Genomic DNA, 24,811 nt, shown 5'->3' on the forward strand with positions numbered 1-24,811 from the left:
CCTCTTATACAGTAAAAGCACGATCTCACAGCATTTTACCATTAGTAATTAATGCCTTGGCTTTGACTATATCTTAAGTCAATTAAATAGGCTGCAGTAGACAAAAGCTAATAGATTTATTTTTAGTCATAATTTTTAATGGATAAAAATTTAGTCTGATTATAAATGAACTTTCTGCTGATGAAATATCAAATGTTCCATAGGAAAAATATTTGATTTTGACATTACTGTGATACTGCCTGTCTTTTTTAGTGTTAGAAATATTTATGATTTCAAATAGGACAATGCATGGGTAAAATGTTTAAAAATATTGCAAAACTAACAGAATATGTTCCTGCCTCATGATAAAAAATTGTTGAATGATGTTTATTAAAATCGGCTCTCAAGTGACAGTTAACAAATGCATAGTTCTATTATGCATGCTAAATTCGGCATTCCAAAAACTTAAAAGCAGATAGATCAAAACAGATGAGATAAAAAAGTCACAAAGACATAATACAGCAACACCAGTAAATGACAGGGAAATAATTTAGACTTAAAAATGACTTATTATTTAGTAACTCGTAACAACAATTTATAGAAATAAATTAGAGACAAATCAGAGTCTTACTGATGTTTTAGATAGGCAGTTTCTCTAATGCATATAGTTTGATCATACAGCAGAAGAATTCACATTACAAAGACCCCTTTAAGAAAGCAAAACCTAGTTTCTCTGTTTCTGTTTCAGATTACACTTATTCATGGATAATGAATGAAGGGGAAAAAAGGGAAAAATAAAATTCCGTGATTAAACTATTTTAATTAAAACCCCTAAACGTTTCTTCAGTATTTGGAGAAGTTTGACTTTCTATATGTGGTGTGCTTCTATGCATGTTTCACATATGGCCAGACCATATCTGCACTGAACTACACAAATACTGGATTTAATGGGCTTTTTGTCCTTTACTGTAATCACTCCATTGGCTCTTTGATGTTGCATAAGTTTGGTGTGATGATGGAAAGAGTTGCTTTGACCATGCATTTTCACCTCTGTTTCTAAAAGGTGAAGGGTAAAACTTTTAATCAAGTAGCAGTTTATCTTTAATTAGGAAAAATATAATTAGGCATTATCACCTAATTGCTATTACTGATGGAGAAAGTCATATTTTCACAAGTAGTGACCCATGCTGTATTATCACGCTGCTGTTTACTGCATAATGAATCTGTATTCGTGTTTCGCAGCTAGCCAGTAAAAATTAAAAGGTAATCAACATGCTTCTCTGCAGTCAGGTCATCAAAGTCACTGGCTTCACAAATGAGTAAATACCAAAGTCAAATTGTGATGTCCTAACAGAAACCGTTCTTTAGGAATAACTATATTTATGTCCTCTATCAAGTCATCAAATGATACTTGAAATAACCATATACAAAAAGCTTTGCAAAAGAGATTAGAAGAACTGTGCTATACATCTGGTGTTGAGTTAAAAAACAGTTTAATGTCTCAAGGCACCACCACGGTAGAATTTTATACCTGCAAGTAATGATCTAATACACTATTATACAGTTAAAGTAATGTATTAATAAATAGCAATTTTGGGAAGCAATCTATAAAGGAATGTTAGATATACAGTAGGCACATACTATAATACAAATAAAACCCAAAATTCCTAGAAAAAGCATGCTGAGCACCTTCTGGTATAGGTTGAGTTTCTTATTCTAAACACTATGTAAATCTTAACTTACAAAAAGTAAAACTGAAATCTTATAGCAACTGCTTATTTAAATTGATTTTCCTGGGTATTTGCCTCTATGTCACAGGATTGCTCTTAGGGACAGAGGACTCTGGTACTGGCTGTAAAGGGCTATCTTGTTCATTCAGTTGTGCGTTCAAGTTTTCAGAAGTAAGGAGAGAAGAATTAAAAACTATTTCACTTAAGTCTGACTTTATGGATACGAGATGTGGTTCTTGAAAACTTAATGGTTCTTCTACTAACACCTGTGTATTTTCTCGTGTCATTCCCATATCTGATGGTGACTTTCGTTTCATTCTTGTGTATGATTTGTCTAAATTCTCCATGCCTTGGTCAGTTTTCTGAAATCGCCCAAAGAACCAGATAAAGAAACCAAACAAAGCAAAAGCCAACAAACTTGGAATAAAAGCCAGGCATTTGACATCAAGGCTAGAGCCTGTGAATCTGCTGTGCAAGAACATGTCTCCTTCAGCATAGGTCCGGTTGGTCAACGGATTAGTGTTATTGGATCTCCACTCCCAAGATAACTTAGTTCTGTTAAGGTCTTTCAAGCTTTCTGAGTCCTTCACTGTGTAGATCTTCTGTCCAGGACCGATATATTGACCATATTCATGAGGTTTGTAAAATATTTGGTTCTTCCACATATTCAGATCCAAGATTAAAACAAGGAAGATAATTCCATAGTTAAACCATTTGCCTGTTTGGAAAAAGAAAGTTCTGTCATCTGATACATCCATTTCAGAAATAGTACCAATGCAGTTATATGTAAAAGCTACTCAGAAAAAAAAACCCCTCCACCTTTTTTTTATTAATCTGTAAAGCAAAGTTGTAATAAAACTTCCACTACAGTCAGATTTATGTTGAATATCTTCTAGCATTTCACAATTAGGTCTGGGTACATAGTATATAATAAATAAATTTCTAACACAACCACAGCAGTGTATCAACTGAATTCACATTGCAATTTGTAGGTGGCCTGTTGATCAGGCCACCAGGTGATGTGGCATAGATCAATAATCCTAAAAACGTATTAATTTCATTAAAAAATATTCACATGGAAGTTTGTCACAAAAAGGCCATATTTAATGGAATTATTTATATTCTAGGAATGACTGAAGTGGCTGAAGTTTTTAGGGTTGGCAATTATGTTAATTTAAAGAGTACATATATATAGAGAGAGATATTGTTTGATATACTAACCATGGTGCATTGTCATATTCAGGTGGGGGCAACTGGATAAACTGTGATTTAGATATTATACCCTCCAGAAACAGCAAGGACTGCTTGTAGTCTTGGGAGTCTAGTCAGCTTAGCTTTTCCTACAGTCCATGAAGTGAGAAACTCCTCCAAGGAGCGACTCATAGTCTAACATTAAGCTCCTGCAATACTGGAGGAGGAAACCTTTCTCCTTTTATTATTTAAAATTGGTCTTTTGCATGCTTCCTCCAGGCATCCAAAAGATATTAAAGATAACCTTATGCAATTTCAAAGTTGGCCCTGCTTTGAGTAGGGTGTTGGAACAGATGAATTCCATGTGTCCCTTCAAACCTGAATTATTCTATGGATACACAAAAGAAATTACACTATTTTCATACTCAAAACATCTCTAACATTCTAGCTGGATACATGTTAAGGTCTTACCTGTGCAGTGGTGACTGGCACTACCAAAGAACCCATCGAATCTACGTGTCAGCATTATCTGAAAGAACATTCATGGAGGAATGTTCCTGATGTTGATGAATAATACCGGCCTGTGCTAGAATTGTATTTAAGTATGTTTCAAGTGAAAAAGAAAATGGATGCATCAGAGCATCTATCAAATTACTTATGCTGTTGGCTTGTAAAGAATAAATGGATTCCAGTTCCTGAAAGTCAAATGTTTGAATTGTAAGACCAGAATTCTCTGTGAAGGTAAGGAGGGTAACTCCTTGTATTTCAGCAACTGTGTTTAATAGTCCTTTTCAGTCTAGATTATACTTAAGACTGAAAATGAACAGGAATGTTCATTCTCTCATGTTATTATCACCATCCAGAAATCAAACTGCACTGAAAAGATCTTGCAGCCAGTCTTGTTCACATAATTCCTGAATAACTCTATCTTTTTTTCTAGGCTTTCATCAATATTATAATTGACCTGTTAAGGAAAATTATGGTTTTAGAAGATTACCACACATTTTATAATATTTAAAGTTCTTAAGTCAACCCCGAGACACTGAGTGATGCTAAAAGATGAAATACAGTAACAAGCAACACAATCTAGCTTGATGCTGTTTGCTGCAGATTTTTGCCCTGTATTTCATGTGTTTTCATCAGAATAACCCTAGTTTCCCCATTATGTATGGCCTTTCAACAGACAGGGACAGAATATATTCTGCATAGTGTGTGTTGATGGGCTGGCTGGGACACACATACTGATCAGTTGGCTGCTGTCAAACAGAATATATAATGGCTGACTTCTCCCTGCTTTCTCCTCAGGTGGGCACTAACTTAGATGATTCTCCTTTATCTAACCACCATTTTTTAGGACACAATGATAATGTGACTATTTTTCAGATTCCCACCCTCTGAAAAATGTTTATGAAACTGGCCGTAGGTTCAGAAATTATTTGATGCTGAGTGTTGGATAGAGAGAGATCAACCCACACTGAAAACATGATCACATTTCTCATTTCCTTGGGAAAGGAGGCTGAACACAAACTACAATGAAACAAATATTAGAATATATAGAAATATGTTTATCTATGGTCAGTTTGGGAGAGAATATCACATACTTCATGCTAAACTTCCTTTCTTTGTGTTGGTAGTTCACTTGGATACTTTTTTAAACAATGATTTGTAATCAAATTATACTTTGTGTTTCATCTTGAAAGCAACCCCTTTCTGCATTGCCCCAAAGTTAATTCCTCAAGCCATATTCTTTTCCCAGGAAAATGCATCATAAGCCCATCCAAAAAACCCTTCCACTTCTACTGTTATTGGTTTCATCAAAATATTATCAGTGGTACTTTGTGTTTCTGTAGAGCCAAGACAGGTGACTTTCTAGAGAGATCTGCTAGAATCTAGGGATGGTAGGAAGGGGAAAAACTCATGCAGGGCCAATAATGTTCTTTCCCCTCAGCTGGACATGGCAAGAGTGAATATGTGTAGGGAGAAAACAAACAACTGAAAGATCAAAATACCAAGCATAATGAAATGGGGGTGTTACTGAGATGGCCTTTATAAAGGCCAAAATATGGTTTTCTTGATTGTAGGTTTGAGCAAACAGACATTGCAATGTTGAGGTATGACCTCCCCGCTCTTTAGGCATGATGGCACCCTGTGGATTTTACAGCAATTGGATTTCACCTGCGTGTGACCACATTATCCTAAATGTGACACATGTAGAGCAAGTCACCTAAGGGGCAAGCCTTGAGATGGCAGCCTGTTGCTGGTGAAGAAGCTGTCTAAGAAGCTAGCAGAAAACAATAAAAATGCTGAATAGAGGTAGCCAGGTGCTTGATCTCAGGCTTCATGTAGCATCTGTCTTACACTGCGGTTTCATAATGGTGAATTGCTTCTCAGATGGATCTGTCTAAAAAAGGCTCCCCCCCTCTTATGTTAAGAATTTGAGTGCTCACCAGATCTAAGAGAGATATACATATCAATTATTCCTGTTTTATAAAAGGCATGAACTTGAAACTCCTTCACTCAGCTCCTAGACAGAGCTAGGCAGGAAGGAGCACAGCCCTAAGCTCTGCTGCTAGTATCCCTCGGTCAGTGTGGACTATAAAGGGTGCTTAGACAAACAGCTTAGATGCAGACACCCCAGATAATTAAGATGAACTGGAACTTGTAAGTCTAAGTGGCAGCTAGTTGCCTGAGACCTGGTTCTGTTCTATAGTGGATCTTCTTAAAACTCCTTAAATTTCTCATTTCTAGACAATTTTTCCATCCTCTGCATCACTGTCACGCTTGATGAGCTCTATGATTTTTCCTTTTCTTTTTAAAACTGTTGTCATCAGAACCAAACACTGTATATGAGTAACAGCCTTGCTATAAGCATATGTGAACACAGTGACATCTTCCTACTCCTACTCAGTATTCCCTGTAGCCAAGGGCTGCATTCATCTCCTTAGGCACAAAATGACTGGGAGTCAGAACTGTCCTGGTTACTTAGAGAAAGTATTTACCTCTTCCTAGAATATAGTGTCCTCTGCTGTCTATCCCAGTTCCAAGACATGTACTTTGCTGTTGTACTAGCAGATGTGATAGCCAAGTAAGTCCATTTTACTAAGCAACCCTTCTAGGTCAGTGATAAATGTGTTGAAGCAAACTTAACCAAGAGGCCTGACAGTCTCCACTCAGAAACATCTATTTGATGATAATTCCCCATGACAAGTAATTTTTGAGACTTACTATACTGACCAACCTTTAACATTATACATGTGTATAATCTATGTATATGAAATGATTGTCTACTGCAACTTAATTTTAGCATAATGCTTTTTATAGCAAACTTTAAGTCATATATCAGTCTCATATAGGAAATAAGCTTGGTAAATTAGAATTCACTCCTGAACTCTCACCTTGCGCATAAACAAGCTCAGGTTTATAGTTTTGCAAAGGGTCAGAATAAATACATTATAAAGCTATGGATATTAACTTTCTTTAAAAATATATTTGTAATTTCTTTTACAGTGCTTCAAATTTCATTTGAGATAAAAAGTGGTAAGGAAAAATGGACCCCCACACTATGAAGAAACTTAATTTGTCTCTTAACTAATTTTTGTAGGATCAGTACCACTACTGCTCTAGAGTTAGCTCTACTCCAGTGAGGTGTGTGGCCAAGAATACTGGCATATATCTGGCACTATTTAGCCCTTCTTGGAGCAGGTGGATTTTTCACAGATAGAATTTAAAATGGAAGGATGTAGTAAGGTCAGCTCTTGAGACTGGAAGGCTAGTCAATCATTTAAGCAAACTGTAGAGAATTATACCAACACTTTTCAGTGAAGTTACAATGAAGAAAATCAGGTGGTAAAATAGGCTATATCATTCAGCAAAGCACCGTCTCAAAGACCTGGTTAATAACTGGTTTTCATAGCACTGACATCCTTATATGCTATACATGACATCTGGAGAGTCAGGAATCTGGTTTGGTGTATTTGGAAACATGGTACAATATTGAAATTTGGTGCAATAAAGATCTCCCGAAAGATAAAGTGGAGGTATGTGGCTAGCCAAGAGCATGCACTAGGTGTCCTTGTGAGACTGTGATGCAAAATGGGAAATGTTTTTCTAGGCATCGTAGCCTACAACTACTATTTGGGGATGAAAACTTGACCCCTGTTTTCTGAGAAAGCATGGATGTTGAGGAGGATTGCATCCTCACAGCTAGGGCACTCACCAGAAAGGACACCTTGACCCAAGAACAATCTCCATTTATGGCATCATAGGACCATGCTCTGAACACCAGCCTACACAGGCCTCTGCTTAGAAACACTCCCTTTCCTACTGAAACTGAACAGCTGTGCACTATATGTGAATGCCAGGGGCATTTTTATGGTGAAAGTAGTACGGATTTTTCTTTCCCCTTTTTTCAGAAAGGCACCTTTCTTCCCTAGCTGAATAAAATGTTTGGGCAGTAGCCATTTTTAGAGGCTGATAAGGTATATAAGATCAGCAACACGTACACGATCCCACATGCAACTGATATACTGGGCAACTGAGGCGGATCCTGCAGGTCCAAATATTCCAAATCAGCTGCTGATTCTGGAGCATTTTCTTTTTGTATGTCCACTCTGTAACAGAACAGTCATGTCCTAAAAGAAAGATCTTGTGTAGAAGCCAGTCCTCAGCTTCTCTCCTGAAGTCAAGAGAAAATGTGAAAATTCCACTCAAGCCTAGACTCAAGTGGCTTCATGCTGTGCAACCACAGCCAAAAGGCTAGAGCAGGAAATGTTGACTTTACTCTTATCTCAATTGCGATTTTCATCCAAAAGCATTCAGACACCTCTGTAAAACATTCTGGTATCTTCAAAACATTCTTCTTATCTTCTGTCATGTTCATGTTATTAGGTACACACATGCATACAGACATGCACACAGCTGAACTAAGTTACAATTCCTCTGAGGTTTTCACATCTGTGTGCACTGACAGCTTTGTTTTTACCTCTAACCTTTTTATTTTTGCCCACGGGCTCCCTCAGGCTTCCCTGTGTAGGTGATGCTAGGCCTGAATTTAGATACACTTTGGGTTTAACTCCACAAGCCAGACATGCTAGGCACTCACCAGCCATGAAGTTGAAGATTTTTCTTTTGGGTGGAAGGGCACTCTGGCTAGATCAACACACAGAAGCATATTTATAAACAGCCAGAAAAATCTCCCATCTCTTTTGATACTCAACATTTCTTATTTGGAACTTATCCACATACTTGACAGATGTTCTTGGATCTCCAGTGCTGCTATTAAAGGTACCAGCCAGGCCCCCTAGTGCCTTTTAACCATGAAAGAATCTGAAGTAACAAAATTTACTTTGAAGTTTTACAGATTTCCCTGGGTATTATAAAACTGGGATAGACTATGTATTTTCATAAACAGCAGTCCAAGGAGGAAAACACACACTTTGCAATGAACCGTCTGTCAAGGGAAATACAGATGAGTTAAGCAGATGCAGGAATTCAAGTTATTTTTGATGTTCATAGATAAAAGCAGCTATCAAAACAGAATAAAAATATTTAATACTGAGTAGATGCTCACTAGCAGTTCCTAGATGCAAAGAAATTTGAGCAAAATGAGGTACTCAGTTACCAGTAAAAATAAGATATGCTTTTGATAGTAAATTTAAAATTACATTGAAACATATCAGCTACAGGCTGAAGATGTTATTTCAATATTACTGCCAACTTACAACATTCAGAAATCACAAGTCAGGCCGAAGAAAGCATGTTAGTTTAAAGTGGCAAGATGGGTTAAAAATAATACGCTTAGTACTGTTTTATTTATCTGCTTTTTTAGCCATGGAGTTATGCAGAAGGAATTTTTTTTCTCTGCATTTATAAGCTTTATTCCTGTGAAAGCTGAATGAAAGCTGAAATTCTCATGTAGTCATTGAATTCAGGAGCTAAGACTTTAAGACAAAATATCTCCCCCCCCCAAAAAAAAGGGAAGTTTTTAATTTCAAGTCTTAAGACAACACAGAGCATGTAACTGAAATCTTTCATCTGTACAGAACTTGCATGAAGCACACACTAACAGAAAGGTAGTTTAAAGTCCTTTATTCCTCTGAATGTCCCTTTACTTAAGCTGCTTCTTTGTGGGACCGTGGCTCATTAGAGCAACCCAGCACCAAACATGGCTGCTCAGGGGAGTCCTAGTACTGCTCTTATAATCAACAGTGACCAAAACAAACTGTAAAAGAATTTATGAAGAAAAAAAATTGTCAGGAAAAAGATGGTAAATGTTATTTCAGCTGTGCTTTCTTTCTCCTTGTTACTAGGGAGAAAAGGGTTTCCAGTTTCTACAAAAAAATCAAGGCACAGGTCAGATTTACAGCCTACCTTTATCCCTATAGCAAGTACTAAGATGAAAGATACTCAGGCCTTAGTCTTCTTTTCCTACTTGTTACTAAAAAGAAGTCCCATGGTTAAATTCAACCTTGTGGATCCCATGTATTAAACAGGGCTTAAATACAGTAGGTGTCCTGCCATTATCAGTGTCCTGCCCCCATGTCATCTCCTGCAGTTGCATTCCTGTGCATCACTCTACCCTAATTTTAGACTGGATTACATTAATCTTGTTTTATATATATTGAACCACTTTTATTAGCTCCTTGATTTGAATAGAAAATTACAAGTTACCTACACATCCACACAAAAACTGGAGCTTGAAAATGATCCAAGATGATACCCTAACCTAAGACAAGAACTGATGGTAAGAACAGATGGTTCAAGCAAGACTTACCCAAAGGGAGGTGCTTGTGCCATGTGTTATGGCTGTTTATTAGATCTCCTAAAGGGTGGTGTAGCACTGAGATAAAACAGGCACTCAGTAGATAGAGTACGTGACGTGCAGTCAAATGGATTGATTTGTCTAGTGAATCTAATAAATGGATCTTGTTAATGCTGAGCAGGGAAAAATATTCCTCAGCCCCTATTCATTAGCTCACCCTCATTAAAAGAATGCCTTCTTGCCAGAAAATTAGAAAGGCCTCCAGTCCTCTCTGCAGAACACTCCTCAATGCATAAATATTGGTTTCTCTCGGTTAGTCTGTTTTCAAACAGCAGCACTGCTAGCAGTTGTATTTCTGATCCTTAATTTATGTACTTTGATATTGATTATTCTTTGCTCTTGCCTGATTATCAGCAATATCCCTGCCTCTTCTACAATGCAAAACTCTTCTTTGTTCTTCAGTCCCCCTTTTAGTACCCATTGTTTTTCATCTACATCAATTATACCCTGAGTTTCTGTACCTGATGTTGCAGCCCACCCTACCACACCTCAGCTATTGTTCAAGTTCCTCTGTGCACCCATTCACTACTTCTCCTTATACAATGGAATAACTACAGGGCATCTGGGAGCCTTGTGGGACTGAGCCCCTCCAAATTCATGCTCTAACCTTGAGAAGTAGAAAAAAAGGGTTTTTTTCCACTACCCTTGAATACCATGCCTGTAAGTCACATCAAATATTTGATGCTTATACTCTGGTTTCCCCCCCCCCCCCTTTCCCTTTTTGTTCACTTGGGAGAGAAAAATGTGTTCATTGTGTACACATCCTATCCTCTCTCACCCTACACCTTCTAGTGATTGACCATGAGATCGTTTACTTCATCCTCTTCCACAAACCACTAGTGGCTCAAATAGTCTCAGTCAGTCCTGTCTCAGCACTTCTTTCTTCTTGCTGGCTGGCTGTTCTCTCTCAGTATTCCAGCAGGGCACCTACATCCGATTTTGAAGAAAGCTTTCCATCCCTCCATCTGTACTTATTGGCCCATTTGCCTTCCCTCATTCAATATCCAGCAGGTAGTTTTCTCTTCTTTTCTGTCTTTTAATCTGATCACTCGCATTTCTACATTCTCTGCTAACAATGCCTTTTCTGAGGCCTCATTCAGCCTATCTCAACTGAGTCCTAGGTTCATCATGCTTTCCTCTGCACATTTCTTTCCCTTGCCTTTTGCTGCCTGGTGAGCTTGTGACTCACCTACTAGCTCTTGGCCTTATCTTTGTATCATTGCTGAATGCTCCTTTTGCCCCTGCTCTGCAGGAGTTTCATATGGCTGTCTCACTGGATACCCTCATCTATCTTATTCCTGTACAGTATCATGTGCTGTGATTGTTTATATTAGCAGTTAAAGACCCCTGTCAATTCACACCATTCTTTTGCTTTCCATTATTATCCAACTCTTCCGGATGTAGGGAGAGAGGAGCTGTGCTCCTTCTGCATAGCTTGAAGGTAAAACCAAAATATTTATCCCTATTTAACCTTCTTCTCTTTTTCATTCCCTGCTGTTATTAAACTACTACCTCACAGTATGCAAGGATCAGGTACTTTTTATCTATATGTACCATCCATTTGGATAACTGTAATTCTATTTTATTTGAGGTTATTTAACTGTCTGCTTCTGGTTAGATGACTGATGGAAGTATGGTTATGAGTGGCCTTTGCCAGATGAGAATGACTGAAGTTATGAAAAGATATTAGCATAAATCACAGCAAAGGCATCTGAAAGCATAAGAGATTTGAAAATGAAATAAGATGCTAATTCCCCTGGAGAGTAATTTTAGATGAAAGATCTCTGAAACTACATTAGGTATTACTTAGTGTCACAAGAAGTTGCTGAAATCCATGAAAAACAGCAGGTCTCTGATTTGTAAGATACAGGTTCCTCATTTCCCTGAGATGTTTATGGATGGATGATATGTATATGGACAGATAAAAGGATAGAAAAAATTAGTAATCTGGGACACACACAAAGTATTGGTTAAGAACATGTTAGCATACATTTATTACACAGAAGCAGTTAACTGTGTGACTGTGTCACAGTCTGTAAGATTACATACCTGTGATATGTATGTGATATTCCTCTTTGAAGATCTTTTGGAAATAAGGTACTTTGAACTGCATATGTGCAGATGGCAAGCCTGGAAGATTCACTTCAACATCACCCATAAAATGTGGAAACTCCCAGTCCTGTTAAAAAAAGAAAACTAAGATCCTAAATACAAGCTTTCATAGTATATTTTTTCCCTTGTAAAATGGCCTAAGTTAAAAAAGGGGACAGTTCTCTTTTTAAGCCTCCAATTATTGGGTTTTCTTACTTTTAAATTTGACCAAACCACTTGAAATTGAGTATCTTGTTTATATTACATAGTACAATAAGATTTCTACTCTGCTCCACATAATTGTGTTTAAAAGTTCACTTCAGAATGATAATATTAAACCCACTGTACCAGCTGATAATACAAAATAGTTTAAGCATATCAATACCTATGTTGCAATACTAGTTTCAACTTCTGTTACTAATTTGGCAAACAGTTTACAGGTACAAAATTGCCAAAGACGACTGGACCCTTTCAAATACTTCATATATATGTATTCTAGAGTGTTTTCTATATTTGGCCTTAATATATTTAAACAAACACACCCTTCAAGTACAGGTCCTTCAGTATAATATGCCTGAATCAATCCAAGCAGTTTTCTCCACTAGAGTATTTCAGCTGACAAGGTAATGCTGGAAACGTGGAAGCTTTTACCTATCATTACGCATATTTTGGTAGCATGTGATAACCCAGCTGAGGAGGAGTTGCATTTAAAGGAATTTTTTGCTTGGTTATCTGCACCCACCATCAGCCACTTGAAAATGGGTATAATAGCATGGCTCATTAGAGCAAAAACTGAAAGTCTAGCAATAGTGCTAGAACCAGTATGATTACTGACAGAGTGCTTACTCTGTGCACTGCAGACTGTTGGTGATCTGCTCTTAAAAACATACTGACCCTGTTCCCATGCATACTCCTGGATTTGTAGCTCACAGGTTAGTGCAACAAGCACTTGAATTACTGAAAGTAAGATAAAGGAATCTGAAATGTGAGGAACTCTGAGTGACTTATGCTTCCTTCACACAAAAATTATTCCAGCGCAGCCATCTCTCCAAGAGAACCAGTTTCATTTGTTTTTTTCAGCTGTGTAAGGCTGGAAAGTTTCCTGCCAGGGTAATGAAAAGAAGTTATTTAAAACTAAGAATCATCTCTGAAAGATAAATCACTATATAGAACTTCCAAGAATTGCTAGGTGCTCCAGCATTTTCTACAGCAGAAGGGAAACTGAAGAGTTTTATCAGCAGGGAATAGCATGGTCCAAACACCAACAGCAGCTGATTTATGCTAACTCTTTGTGATACCGAGTTAAATGGATTAACAGGAGTACAAGCAAGGGGAAAACCTGAACCTCCCTACCTGGTTCTCAGCGTTCACATTGATACAGAAAGTGCCTGTTTACAGATGCAGAAGATAAGGGAAATAAGGATGCTCTCCTCTGCCTTATCACTAATGTGATGCATGCACTCCCAGTCATGAGGTATGGTAATAAGTGCCCAGCTGCACGATCCCTTACACTGCACCTGCAACCATCCCCTTGCAGGCAGCAGACATTCAAAAAATGCTCAAAGATAAAAATTTTATGGTTTACGCTCTCAGTTCACAGTATCTAATATACATCTCTGGACTGGTGTCTCATGTTAAGTCATACATACTCTCACCCAGCAATCGATAGGAAGAAATGCATTACATATTCCTGAAGATAAACAAATAGTGAGCTGTGGCCTCTGCATTAGAAATAAGTAAACATGAGACTATAAATCCAGCCTCCTTGCCTTGTTGGCCCCAGTGCTCCTACTGTGCCTTTTCCTGATTTACAGATAAAATTCCACTGTACAGAATTTTGTATTGGACTGTGTCCTTGCAAGAGAGTTTTATAAGGAAGTTGATAATTTTTTCTGATCTGTATGAATATTACCTTATATTGAGGAACTAGAATGCCAACTCCATCAGATGTGCAATTTACTGTATTGTCTCAGCAAACAACTACTGAAACTGGAAAATATTTCATAAAACAAAAGCAAAACAGAAATCCAACCTCAGTGTTCTACTGTTTACATTATAACAGACAGTGAGCAGAGAGCCTACTAGAAAGACCTATTGGACACTCCAAACTATGATTACCTTTCAGTTGTACATCATTTCATATTTTCTACATATATACCCCATACCGTATGAAGCATGCCTGAATTGTATCATGACCTCTGTTACCCTGTAGCCCCACAAAAAGGTATTGCCATTGCAAGAGAGTTATAAACAAGTCACCAGTGCACACCTAAAGGAATGCAGATCTGGGGCTGGACAAAACTGCTTTTAGGGGTAACAAAGTATCTAACATAAGTGAAAGTCACTATGTATAGTAAACCTGGCTGCAACGTGGAGCTTCAGATCAATGAAGAAATAGCAAGGTTTAAAAGTGTGTTTTAAACATAAGTGTCCCCAAGTAGATCCTAGAGTGAGGAAAAATTATGGCTATCATAACCTTCTCAAAGGACTCCAGATGCCAATGACATGCCATAATGCCCCCACTGACTCCCAACAGACTGAAACTGCCCATTTCAGGACCTGCAGGAGGAGGGTGGGTAAAACACCAGAAAAAAGCAGTGGAAGTTAGAAAGTGTGTGTATAACAGTTTTGACACTTATTACTACTGAAATTTTTCTGCACAGAAATATTTTTTGTAATTATTAGATCAACTAATAATGATTACTGGATTACACTGATATAAATTAAATGATCCTAATAATAAATTATTGACTTTTATAAGGTGTTTCTTCTTCACCCATAAATAACATTTTGAATGTAACACCTTTATTGGTGTGATCAAATCTGTTAAGTGAATTAAATCTGTTATTTAAGGACAGTTCAACTGGAAATACAGAAATAAACATCAAGAAAATAGAACAAAACACAATAAAATGTGTTTAAAGCAATATTAAAAAAGGAAACTAAAATAATGAATTAAACCTACTGACTTCCATGAAAATCAGTCACAGCACTTAAGAATTTAGGTAATTAAATAGCCTTTGGGGCTTCATTTGGCTCACAGCTTCGTAAGTGTGAGTGCTTACTGTCCTTGTAGGGACATTACGTGCAGACACATAGCTGTAGTATTGAGCAGGAGAAGAGCAGATGACTTAACTTTCTGGGCTAATGCCAATATCAGGCTGTCAAATCCAAACTCAAAGTGGCCATTTTGCTATCTAGATTCTACAGAAGTGTTGTCCAAAATATTTTGATTGTGTTATTTTTCCTTACTGATAAGGAAAAGACAACTTAATTTCGCAGATATCCAGAGAACCATTTTTCCAAGAAATTTAAGATGCCTAGTAGGAATAATCTACCTCATTTGTTAATAGGTACACTAACAGCACAAATGTACAAGCCCATAAATCTAACTGCTTCCTTCTCTGGAACACAGCTCAGCTCTGCATCACGCTTTTTCATACATGATATTTTCTCTGTGGTCTCCGATATCTGCCTGTGTTATCAGTTTGTACTGACCTGTGGGACATAAGTGACATGCACTATGTTCTTTGAGATCTCAGTTCATAATTATGCAAAATTCACTTGATCAGCTTTAGTTCTTATTGCTGAGATGCCTGCCATATCTGGGATCTCATTAGGAACTGAGCCCAAAATACCATATTTAGAATGTATCACTACTAGCAGAGTTTGAAAAATAAAGTCATACAACCATTCTGTTTGCTCATATTTGTATCTCTCATAGTGCATGAGCAGACTGTTTCTTCTTCAAATCAGCATCAATATTCCAATATTCACCTACTTCAGCAGTTTCCAACCCTGTGAGTCTGCAGCATACCTCTATGCAGTGTACGAAGAAGAAACAACCCAGAACCAACAGGCTTAAATCAGCTGCAGAGGTCTCTAACCTCACCGGCAAGTTTTGTGTGATATGCAAGTCACATGAGATTATTGCCTCATTTCACTCTAGTCATGAGGAAAGGGCATCCAGAGGATGGATTTAAAGTCACTGAGGAGTTCATCCTGGTGTTGTGATGGGCAAAGGGAGTACCATCAGCCTCCTCATTAAATCCAGAAGTACAGATGAAACTGGATGCTTCTAGTTCCCCATGCCAAAAAAATCCACAAAATCCTATGCTGCAATGGCATGTATTGGTTTAAGACCCTACAGTGGAGCTGGGAGCACTGATTTGGTTCTCTTTAAAGTAAAGATATTTTTAGTAATTGTGTGACTTTGATGCTCAGTTACTTTTGACATGATCTGGCCCTTCTCTGCCATCACCTGAAGGAGAAGGCATTGCCTGGGGAAGCCTTGTCCTGCCCCTGAGCCAGGACATGCAGCTGCCCTTGGGTCTGCTGGCTTGCTGCCATTGAGGCAGCCCAGGGGCACACTGGCAACACCCAGCGCCCTGGCTGGCTGCAGGATTGCTCCTTACTGCTTGGTGTTTTTTATTGCAGGCTCTTGGCTGTGTCTCCCAATCCCAGAGGATCAGGACCAGGTGTTGGCAGCATTCAGCAAGGGTCATAAGCTGTCTGGGAGAGCAACGCTAGCCCTCATCAGACCACATCCCATATTTCATGCACACACAACCCCACGTCCCTCAGTCACCAGCCTCTTTCCACCCAGGGAAAACTGCCACAGAGAAGGTGGGACCAGGATTAAAAACCAGTAATGATTAACAGCAAATAAATATGCCATGCTTCCATCTCTCCTCTGGTCTGTATCTCATTAGGGTGCTTGGAACACAGTAAATATGAAACAGTAAAGATAATATAAATACTGTTCAGATATAATAATGAAAGATGACAAACGCACACTGAATATTTCTGCTTTAAGTAGTGATGATTATGCCATATCTAATGCTAGGAACACATTTGTACTTTAAACACCTCAGTAATAAACAAAAAAAATAGAGGGAAGGAATGGAGAAAATGCATATATGAATGTGTGCTTGTTCCAGAAACTGCCTATAGCAACTTTTCTTTTACTTATTAAAATCCTTTTAATTTACAAGATAGAAGAATGTTTATTTTCAGTATCTTTGCACTTCTTAGACAGCTTTGTTTCAGCTCTCAGAACATGGAAGACAGCTAGAGAAAATTTAATGAGAGGCAATGACTATATATTTTTGCTAGTGTTTGAAGTAAGGAATGAACAGTTGGAATTCAGAGACAAAGGCCCAACTCCTCTGTGGTTATCTCTAACTTCACTGCAGTTCTGCAACTTGCAGTGATCTCTGCAGCTGAGATCTCTGCAGCTGTGAGCTGCTAAAGTACAAACATCATTTTAATATTTCATTCATACAGAAGAGGTGAAGTCAGCAGCTGTGACTAGAACGCACTTTCATGCCTATGAGATCAAATCTACTGCTCAGTTTCTGGCCTTCTGTTTCTTGCCAACACCTTTACTTAAATAGAAAGTTTGACAGACTGAGGTTTTTAGCCCTCACTAAATGAAAAAATATACATCTACTCTTAACATGAGCACCTGTATACATGTATGTCTTCAGTGCAGCTACTTAGCTCCCCCTGTGAAAGATGACACATTATTCTTCAAAAGACCTCCTGCTTCATGTCGGTACTATCAGTGCTAATCTATTCATACTTTTCAAGTCCAGAAAGTTTTATTCTATCTGCTCATCTGTTTTGGTTTCACTTGCCTGGATTATTATTGGCAATAACAATCACAAAACTCCACCAGGAACCGTAGCACAAAGTCCCTAATTGCAGACACAGCTACACCCTTTATCTCTTAGTCTTGGTTTAAAGAATTCAAAATATGGGAAATCTGATATAACACTGGAGTCACTGCTTCAATTGGGCTCTAAGCTGCTGAGACGTAAGACTGAAGACAGCTTCCAGGATCAGACATGGGTATACAAAGGCTATCCCTGCACTATATGACAATGTAACACATAGACATACCCACCACTTTGCTTGTTGTTCTAAATCATCTTTGTGCTGTTTTCCTCCTCAGTCTTTGCTTATCTTCAAGTTCCTGGTATTTCTCTAGAACTATCACTGCAAGTCTCATTTTCTCCCTTATTGGAGAAAATGATAATAAGACAGCAATAACTCCCTCCTTGAGAATTAAAGCAGCAATGCAGTCTCTTTTTATGTGTGTACTTGGCCTTGAATGACCTCTTCCATTAAAAAAAAAATCATTACAGAATCCTTTAGTCTATTATCCATTTCTGCTTAAAGGTAACAATTCCCAGGCCACACAGGTCCCAAACAAGCCCTAGGTCTCTGCACTTTGAATTTACACATTAATGCATTTTGAGTCTAGACAAAACTCTGTATTCCAGTGTCCACAAAACAGTGACTCCTGTTACTGAAATGTCCAAATTGGTATTAGCTTTTCCAGAGCAAGCTCAAAGTAATCTCAAGCTTTCAGACCACCTCAAATAAGAAATGCCTGCATTTCACTGAAAGACCTGTATCCATGCCTATACTCACTGGCAGATGTCTGATTTGTGATAGACAGCACTCCTCCTCTCTCCCCTGTGACTATAGCTTGGGTATCATCTTCTATTCACTCCTCACAACCTGGCAGTGTCTTGATACTGCAGATCTGTTCTGCATAACTTATCACAGATATGACAATCCCTATCAAACCTCACAGCTAAAATTTTTATCAAGGCTCTCATCATCTGCTGTTCACTTACATCAGCATCTTTCCCTCTGGCCTTCTCAAATGCAGTTGCTCTCCACCAATATAGAAATGCTGCTGCAAAGATCAATCTCCTAGCCTGTTTCTTTGACCATGTCACTTTTTCTTTGATCAAATAAAAATACAGGCCACTTTCATATTCAAATCCCTTCACTATCCTAGGTACAAACCATCTATGACAGCTACTCCTTCAATCAGTCTATAAATCCAGACTATGAATCTTTTCTCTATTTAAAGAAACTTCTCCCTGTGCAGTTCCCTGCCAGCTGCAGAGCTTTCTCCTCCCTCATTCTCCTTTATAATACTTCTTTGTTATGAGAAAACATAAGGATGTCACACATTATGTATCTTGGATTACCTGTAATCCTGACCAGTGAAGTCACTGTTGCTTATGGTTGGTTAGACAGGTGGGTATAACTCAGCTTTTCTTTAGAAATGAAATGCTCTAGGAATGAGCTGTATTTTGGTTGACCTTGAGTGTCATCTAGCACAATACCACCCCAGTCCTTACTGACTATTGCTAGTTCTGTGACAAGACAAATATTGCTAGTAGTGTGAAGAATTAATGGCTATCCATTCCTTCTGTTACATTAGGAACAAATTGTGTTTGAAAACAAGCCACTGCACAAGGAAGGACAGACACTAGAAAGTCTCACATGTGGAGATGTGCAGTGATCAGGAACAATCGTAATTACCATTTGCCACTGAGGGCAAGGACTGTTCTTTCTTACAGCTACCCTTTAAGTTTTAGCTATTCATAAGAGTCAAAGAGGAGCAAGGTGAAACAACTTTATCCATGCCAGACATGCAGCAGACACCTTTAAGTACAGTCTCTGTGCACACTCAGGATGTCCTAGGAGGAAGTCCACCAGTTTCTCCATCAGGCAAACATGAGGTCTTGTACATCCCAGTGACACTGTGAGGTTCCTCTTTAACTCACTTTAGCCTGTCGATTTGCTATTCACAACTGCTGAAAATGCTGATTAAAAATAGAACTGCTCAAAAGTAGATATTCTATTTTGCCTCTGAGTGACTCCAATTTCTGTAGTTTTACTCCTGCTTTACTGTCTCACTCATGTCTGTCCTTGGTTGAGATAAATAGCTATCAGGTAATTCATCTGGATGAGAAACACCAGTGTGAGCTTTTCCAGTTAATTCTTGAATCTGATAGGCTGCTAAATAAAGTGGTAATGTTGCAATAGTGTGTACCTGTAAGAAACAGAAATCAGCTCCTGCAAAGCAACTATGTCCTGTTCCCTACATGAAATTTCCCTAAACCACCAGCAAGTCTGTCATAATGGTTTTTCTAACTACATCAGGGACACACTTTATGAAAGCCATTGCTGTGGTGAACAGGAGAAATGAACATTCACTAATATGCAATACTTACATTTACAGATTTACTGAGACTAAAGCTTGTTATCAAGGGAAATCACTTATGACAGTGTCAATCTTTCTGGTACCCTAGAAGACCAAATATCAGACTATGATGTGGAGAATAAAAATGAAGTTTAAATATGTTGCTATGTAATCATCTTCAACAATATGAGTGTATATGCATTAATACACATACCATTGAATTGTGGAAAATATACCCACAGCTGAACAGTAACATGAAATCTGGAGCATTTCAGGATTTGTAAAGACTGCTAGTGCTATTTGTACCTATTTGAGAACAGTAAGCTCTACTTAGAGTTCTGAAGTAATTTTGCATTAAGGCAGCTGTCTCCAGCTAATTTCAGCTGCATTAAAAATCATATTGTCCCCTTCTCTTTCCAAATACCCCATATATGAATTTCCTTGTTGCCTGATCCTCAAATCTTAATGGTGTTTTTTAGGGTTTCCTAAACCCAAGAAGAAAGATTTACAGTAAAATACCCAAGCAGGTATTTTCCTCACTATGAGCTTTGCAGCATAATAAAAATGGTGTTATAGAAATGAAGAGTATTTGCAGCAAGGGCAATACTATATGTTGCTCACTGTAGGTAGAAAATCAGATGCTTCAACATTAGAAATGGATGACTGAGGAGCTGTTCTGGACAAAATTCCGTCAGATCATACTTGCTCTGAAGAGTTTTACCATCACCTGTTCCAAGAAAATTTGGGGCCAGTTACAAACAAAACTATGAACTTGCCCTTTGGTATTAAGCACGATTGGCAGTGGAAGGTCTGGACCAATGGTCTCAGTCTGAAACTTTGATCCAACTTGTTTTGGTTTAGCTGTAACTAAATTACACGTGTGTTTGTGCAGGTTTCAATTTGCTGTGATTAAGGTCGTAAAACAGTAATATTGATTTACTATTGAAGTAAAAAACAGGATTATATGCTGCATTTAACTGATACTGAGAACATTAATAGAGCTTAAGAACATGACAAAGTAAAAACACTGGATGCATATGGAACACAGGGAAAAATGTCTCGTAAATTTAAATTCAGGGTTTGCAAACAAGTCAGTGCAGATTCCCTTTCCTTTAAAAAAAATCAGTAATGACCCTTTTCCCAAATTATTTTCCTCCTCATAATCTGTGCTAATATACCAGTTTTACCATACAAGAAAAGATAAAGGAAACTATGCAAATGTTGAAAGAAAAAAGGCTGCCTGCAAAACACAGCTATCTACACTTAAGCCTTTGTTTCAGGAATAACAGAAATACAGAATATACTTGGTCTTCCCAGCTCCCTCTCGTTTTTTTAGTAGCAGTTAAAATAATTTTCTCTGTCCTGAGTTTTAGCCTGCTAATAGGTTTAGCAGCGGCAGCATACTGTACTTGCTAATGAGTTGCCTTCATTTCCTGAAGGCAACATATCCTGTTCCTGGACTCCTCCTCTATCCCTGGTTTTAGCTTCAAATGCTGTGGCGTGGCCATTAGGCACATAGAATCCAGAAGCAACAGCAGTTTGTTTGGTATCAGTTGGGGTGGTTGTAGGAAATGCATATATTACGCTTGCATAGCTATTATGTAAACACAAATGGGTAGCAAAAAAAGGATATAAATAAATACAGATATCTTAGAAGACATGCATGTAAAAATAAAATCAACTTTGCTTGCATATTACTCTGGAACATGTTTTCAAACTGTCATCAACAATTTAGAATACAAGTGAAAAATGGATATATGTTATATGGGCATTTGTTTTGTCCATTCTTATTTGCATTACACATGCTGCCAAATCAGTCTCTAACATTTTTTGTGTGGATTAAGCTGCCATTTACCAGGATGGGAACTAGCATACAGCTAGCTCCCTTGTAGCCACTTATATTTAGGGATCCTGAGCTTCAAGCTGAATCACATCCAGGGTGCTTCAGCTGGGTCCCACTCCAGAAGCCTGATAAGCCACTCACACCTTGTTAGTATATGCTACAAAGCACATGTCCTTCCCCACACTGAAGTTCTTCAGAATACATAAGCCCTAACTGGCAATGATGGCTGGTCCATGGACCTCTGAATCTCTTTTCTGTGTTTGCAATGATTTACCTATTTTTTCTATGAATCATAGTAATTTAAATAATCACATGAAACAGTTTATCTTGATTCCCTCACCAGGTCAGGAAGCTAAACAGCAGAACACTCCCCAAGCTGCTCTGCATCCTCATCAAATAGGAGCATCTCCCTTCACTCCATGAAATTAAAATTCAGTATAAATCATTACCTATTTCAGCAGAATTTGAATGGGAAGGCCCACTCTGATAGAAGCAGAATGGAGAAATTCCTGGAAAGTACAAATCCATGAAAACAAAAGAGCCTTAACTGTGCTGGTGTGAAATAGAGGCTCAGTCAGGTGCATCAGATACAGACTGTCAAATTCAGTAACAGACCCAGGAAACCATGTTTGACCACAGAACTAAAACTGCCAGCTCAGAGACTGCAACAGCTTGTAGTGCCCAGAGTTTTTCTGCCTTACGGTGTTCCCTTAGTCTGAGATGCTGAGCAGCAACTGGGTCTTCACCAATCATCAAAATAAGGAAAAAGGGATATGGACATAAAGGTGCTCCCCTCCAGTTTAATGCAAGAGACTGAAAGATAAAATGAGAGGTTGTCACACTAATAGCAGTCCCATCTCAGATGATTTCTGGTGAGTACAGAACTGAGCACTGGATCAAGGCCTTTGAGCGATGTGCAATGTGTTTTAATAAGTGTATTAAATTCTAGCTGTATTATTCCATAATATTAAATAGTTTTCTAAGAGACATTCTTTAATTACAAAACAATTTACTGAATCAGACACCGGACATACTCTTCTACATCAACACACAGCAACTTCACTTCTAAGAACCACAGTAAGATCTTTGTAATGAGACACTCTTATTTCATTGTATTATACACTATTTGACTAAAGGGACTTTGAGAAAAATAAGAAAACCATAGTCTCCCTATGTAAGTATAGTTTTACTAGTTTTATTATTTTCAGTAATAAGAAGCTATATGAAGCAAGTGGGCTGCTTGGATTATTATACTGTATCTTTCATATAGATCACAGCATTACAGTAGGCATGCACTGCAGTTCAGTGACATGAAACATCCTCTTATTACAGAGAGTGTATGTCACTTAATAGCTACAGCAATTAGTTACTTAAGCTCTCCCCTTCCCATCTGCCCTCTCCTCTCCAAAAATTCGTTCATTTTCTTATCCCTTGGGGAAATGCTGGCAGTGCTCTCTGTACATTATGCACACATAAATTACATGCCTTAAAGAATGAACAAAATCATAAACCCCCAAATATAGCATCCAATGCAAATAAAAATTAGGGAAGATAACTCTTCTCTACAGCCTCCTCTCTGACCCCAATGCAAAAGCTTACTTCCTGAGTCTGAGAGAGGAAAAATGCAACTTCAGCTTTTTATACCAGAGCAATATATCCGCCTTTGCCAAGAGCACGCAGAAAACATGAACTTCATCCTAAAAGGTTTTCAATGTTTAGAAACCTCCTGGGAGAGCTTGTCAAAAACACAGTGAACCAAGTTCTAATTGCACAAACTCACCCTGGTCTTGACAAACACAAGAGTTTGGTTTGAATTTCAAAACTGTTGCCATCAGAAAGCTTAGGAGCAGAGAGGATGTTGTTAAGGTGTCTTTTTGAATCCCAAAGACAAAATCAGAGGCTGGTGGTATACAATGAATTAAACTTTTCTCCTAGTCAGATCTGAATCTAAATATAGCAACTGTGCTGATCACAAAGACAGACTGAATGATCATTTTTAAAAAGACAGATGAGACAGGGTAGACAACCTCAAAAGGTTTGTAAATTCAGCATAGATAAGAAACCACATATACAGCACTTGGCAGAAGCTTATCCAAACTAACAGAACCTTCTGAATCATGCTCTCCTGCAACTTTTCTATTCAGTCTTTACTTTTGATCTGTAAGAAATCCCTTTTCCCCCCCTCACTGCCAATGTTACTTTTGGAAGACAACTTGCTAACTTCCTTCCACAGATGATCTTCTTTGGGTACAGTTTTACAATCACCTCTTTTTGGAGAGGAAGATGGTCTCTTCCACTACCTGTTGCTCCAGAAACCTGGCTTTCACCTATTCACATAGCTTCACATCTCCATAATCTTCATCACTAACAATAGTACTTACATGCTTTTCCCCCTTACTGTATTTTTTCCATAATTTTCTCCTTGATTTGCCAATTATTAGGCCTAGCATAAAGGACACAGCCAGCATAAAGATGAACCAATAACCAAATTGTATTTGATACAAAAGGGTCAGTACAGGGGTGAGCACCAGGGGTACAAACAAGTCAGTCAGATTATACATAACCAACATCAACCCCACTGACCCCAACAACACCACCACACAACCAACAATGGGGGGAATAAATGGTGAAATGCAGTCTCCCAGAGAAGGGACAGGAGACAACTGAGTCAACAAATCAAACACATAAGACCAAGGAAGCCACATACTTAATCTCTACACAGCCCACATTTACAGAAGCCAGACCTGACTGGAGCCCAGTCCCAGGGAGGCAGGAGGTCCTTCCCCAACAGGGAACTCTGCAAAGTGCATCCACCTCACAGACAGACACTGCCCCTTCCTGCAAGGGGTCCCAGCTTTTATCCCCAAGTGGGACACCTGACCTTTGGTTACTTAATGTGGGACACCTGGGGCTCATTTACCCAATGGCTCTCCCTGCAGGGCCGGCACCACCCTGGAGGGAAGCCTAAAGGCAAACTCACCCCCCCTTTGGGAAGGGCTGTGGGAATCACCCGTATGTCAGCCTTAATTTGGGGCTTGGGGTTGAAACCCCAGCATTTCACACCTTAACATCTGAAAGTGGGAGACTTAATTTAGTAGTTCATATTTTTAATTTTAAGAACTTTCCTGACAAAAGCATTGGGAAAT

General features: G+C 38.4%; 1 protein-coding gene across 1 annotated transcript in view; it reads right to left on the minus strand.

Annotated features, from left to right (window-relative positions):
• Positions 1-215: 215 nt before the first annotated feature.
• TMEM117 (transmembrane protein 117) overlaps positions 216-24,811 on the minus strand; it is a 241,730-nt gene continuing 217,134 nt past the window's right edge. Inside the window, exons 7-8 of the mRNA XM_026841040.1 lie at positions 11,770-11,899; positions 216-2,427 (exon numbers count right to left, since the gene is read on the minus strand). Of these exons, the coding sequence (XP_026696841.1) occupies positions 1,787-2,427; positions 11,770-11,899 (771 nt within the window). The 3' untranslated portion in view covers positions 216-1,786. The remainder of the gene's footprint in view (positions 2,428-11,769; positions 11,900-24,811) is intronic.

This window comes from Athene cunicularia (assembly GCF_003259725.1).
Source record: "Athene cunicularia isolate RWA chromosome 1 unlocalized genomic scaffold, athCun1 chr1_part2, whole genome shotgun sequence".
NCBI classification, from domain to species: domain Eukaryota; kingdom Metazoa; phylum Chordata; class Aves; order Strigiformes; family Strigidae; genus Athene; species Athene cunicularia.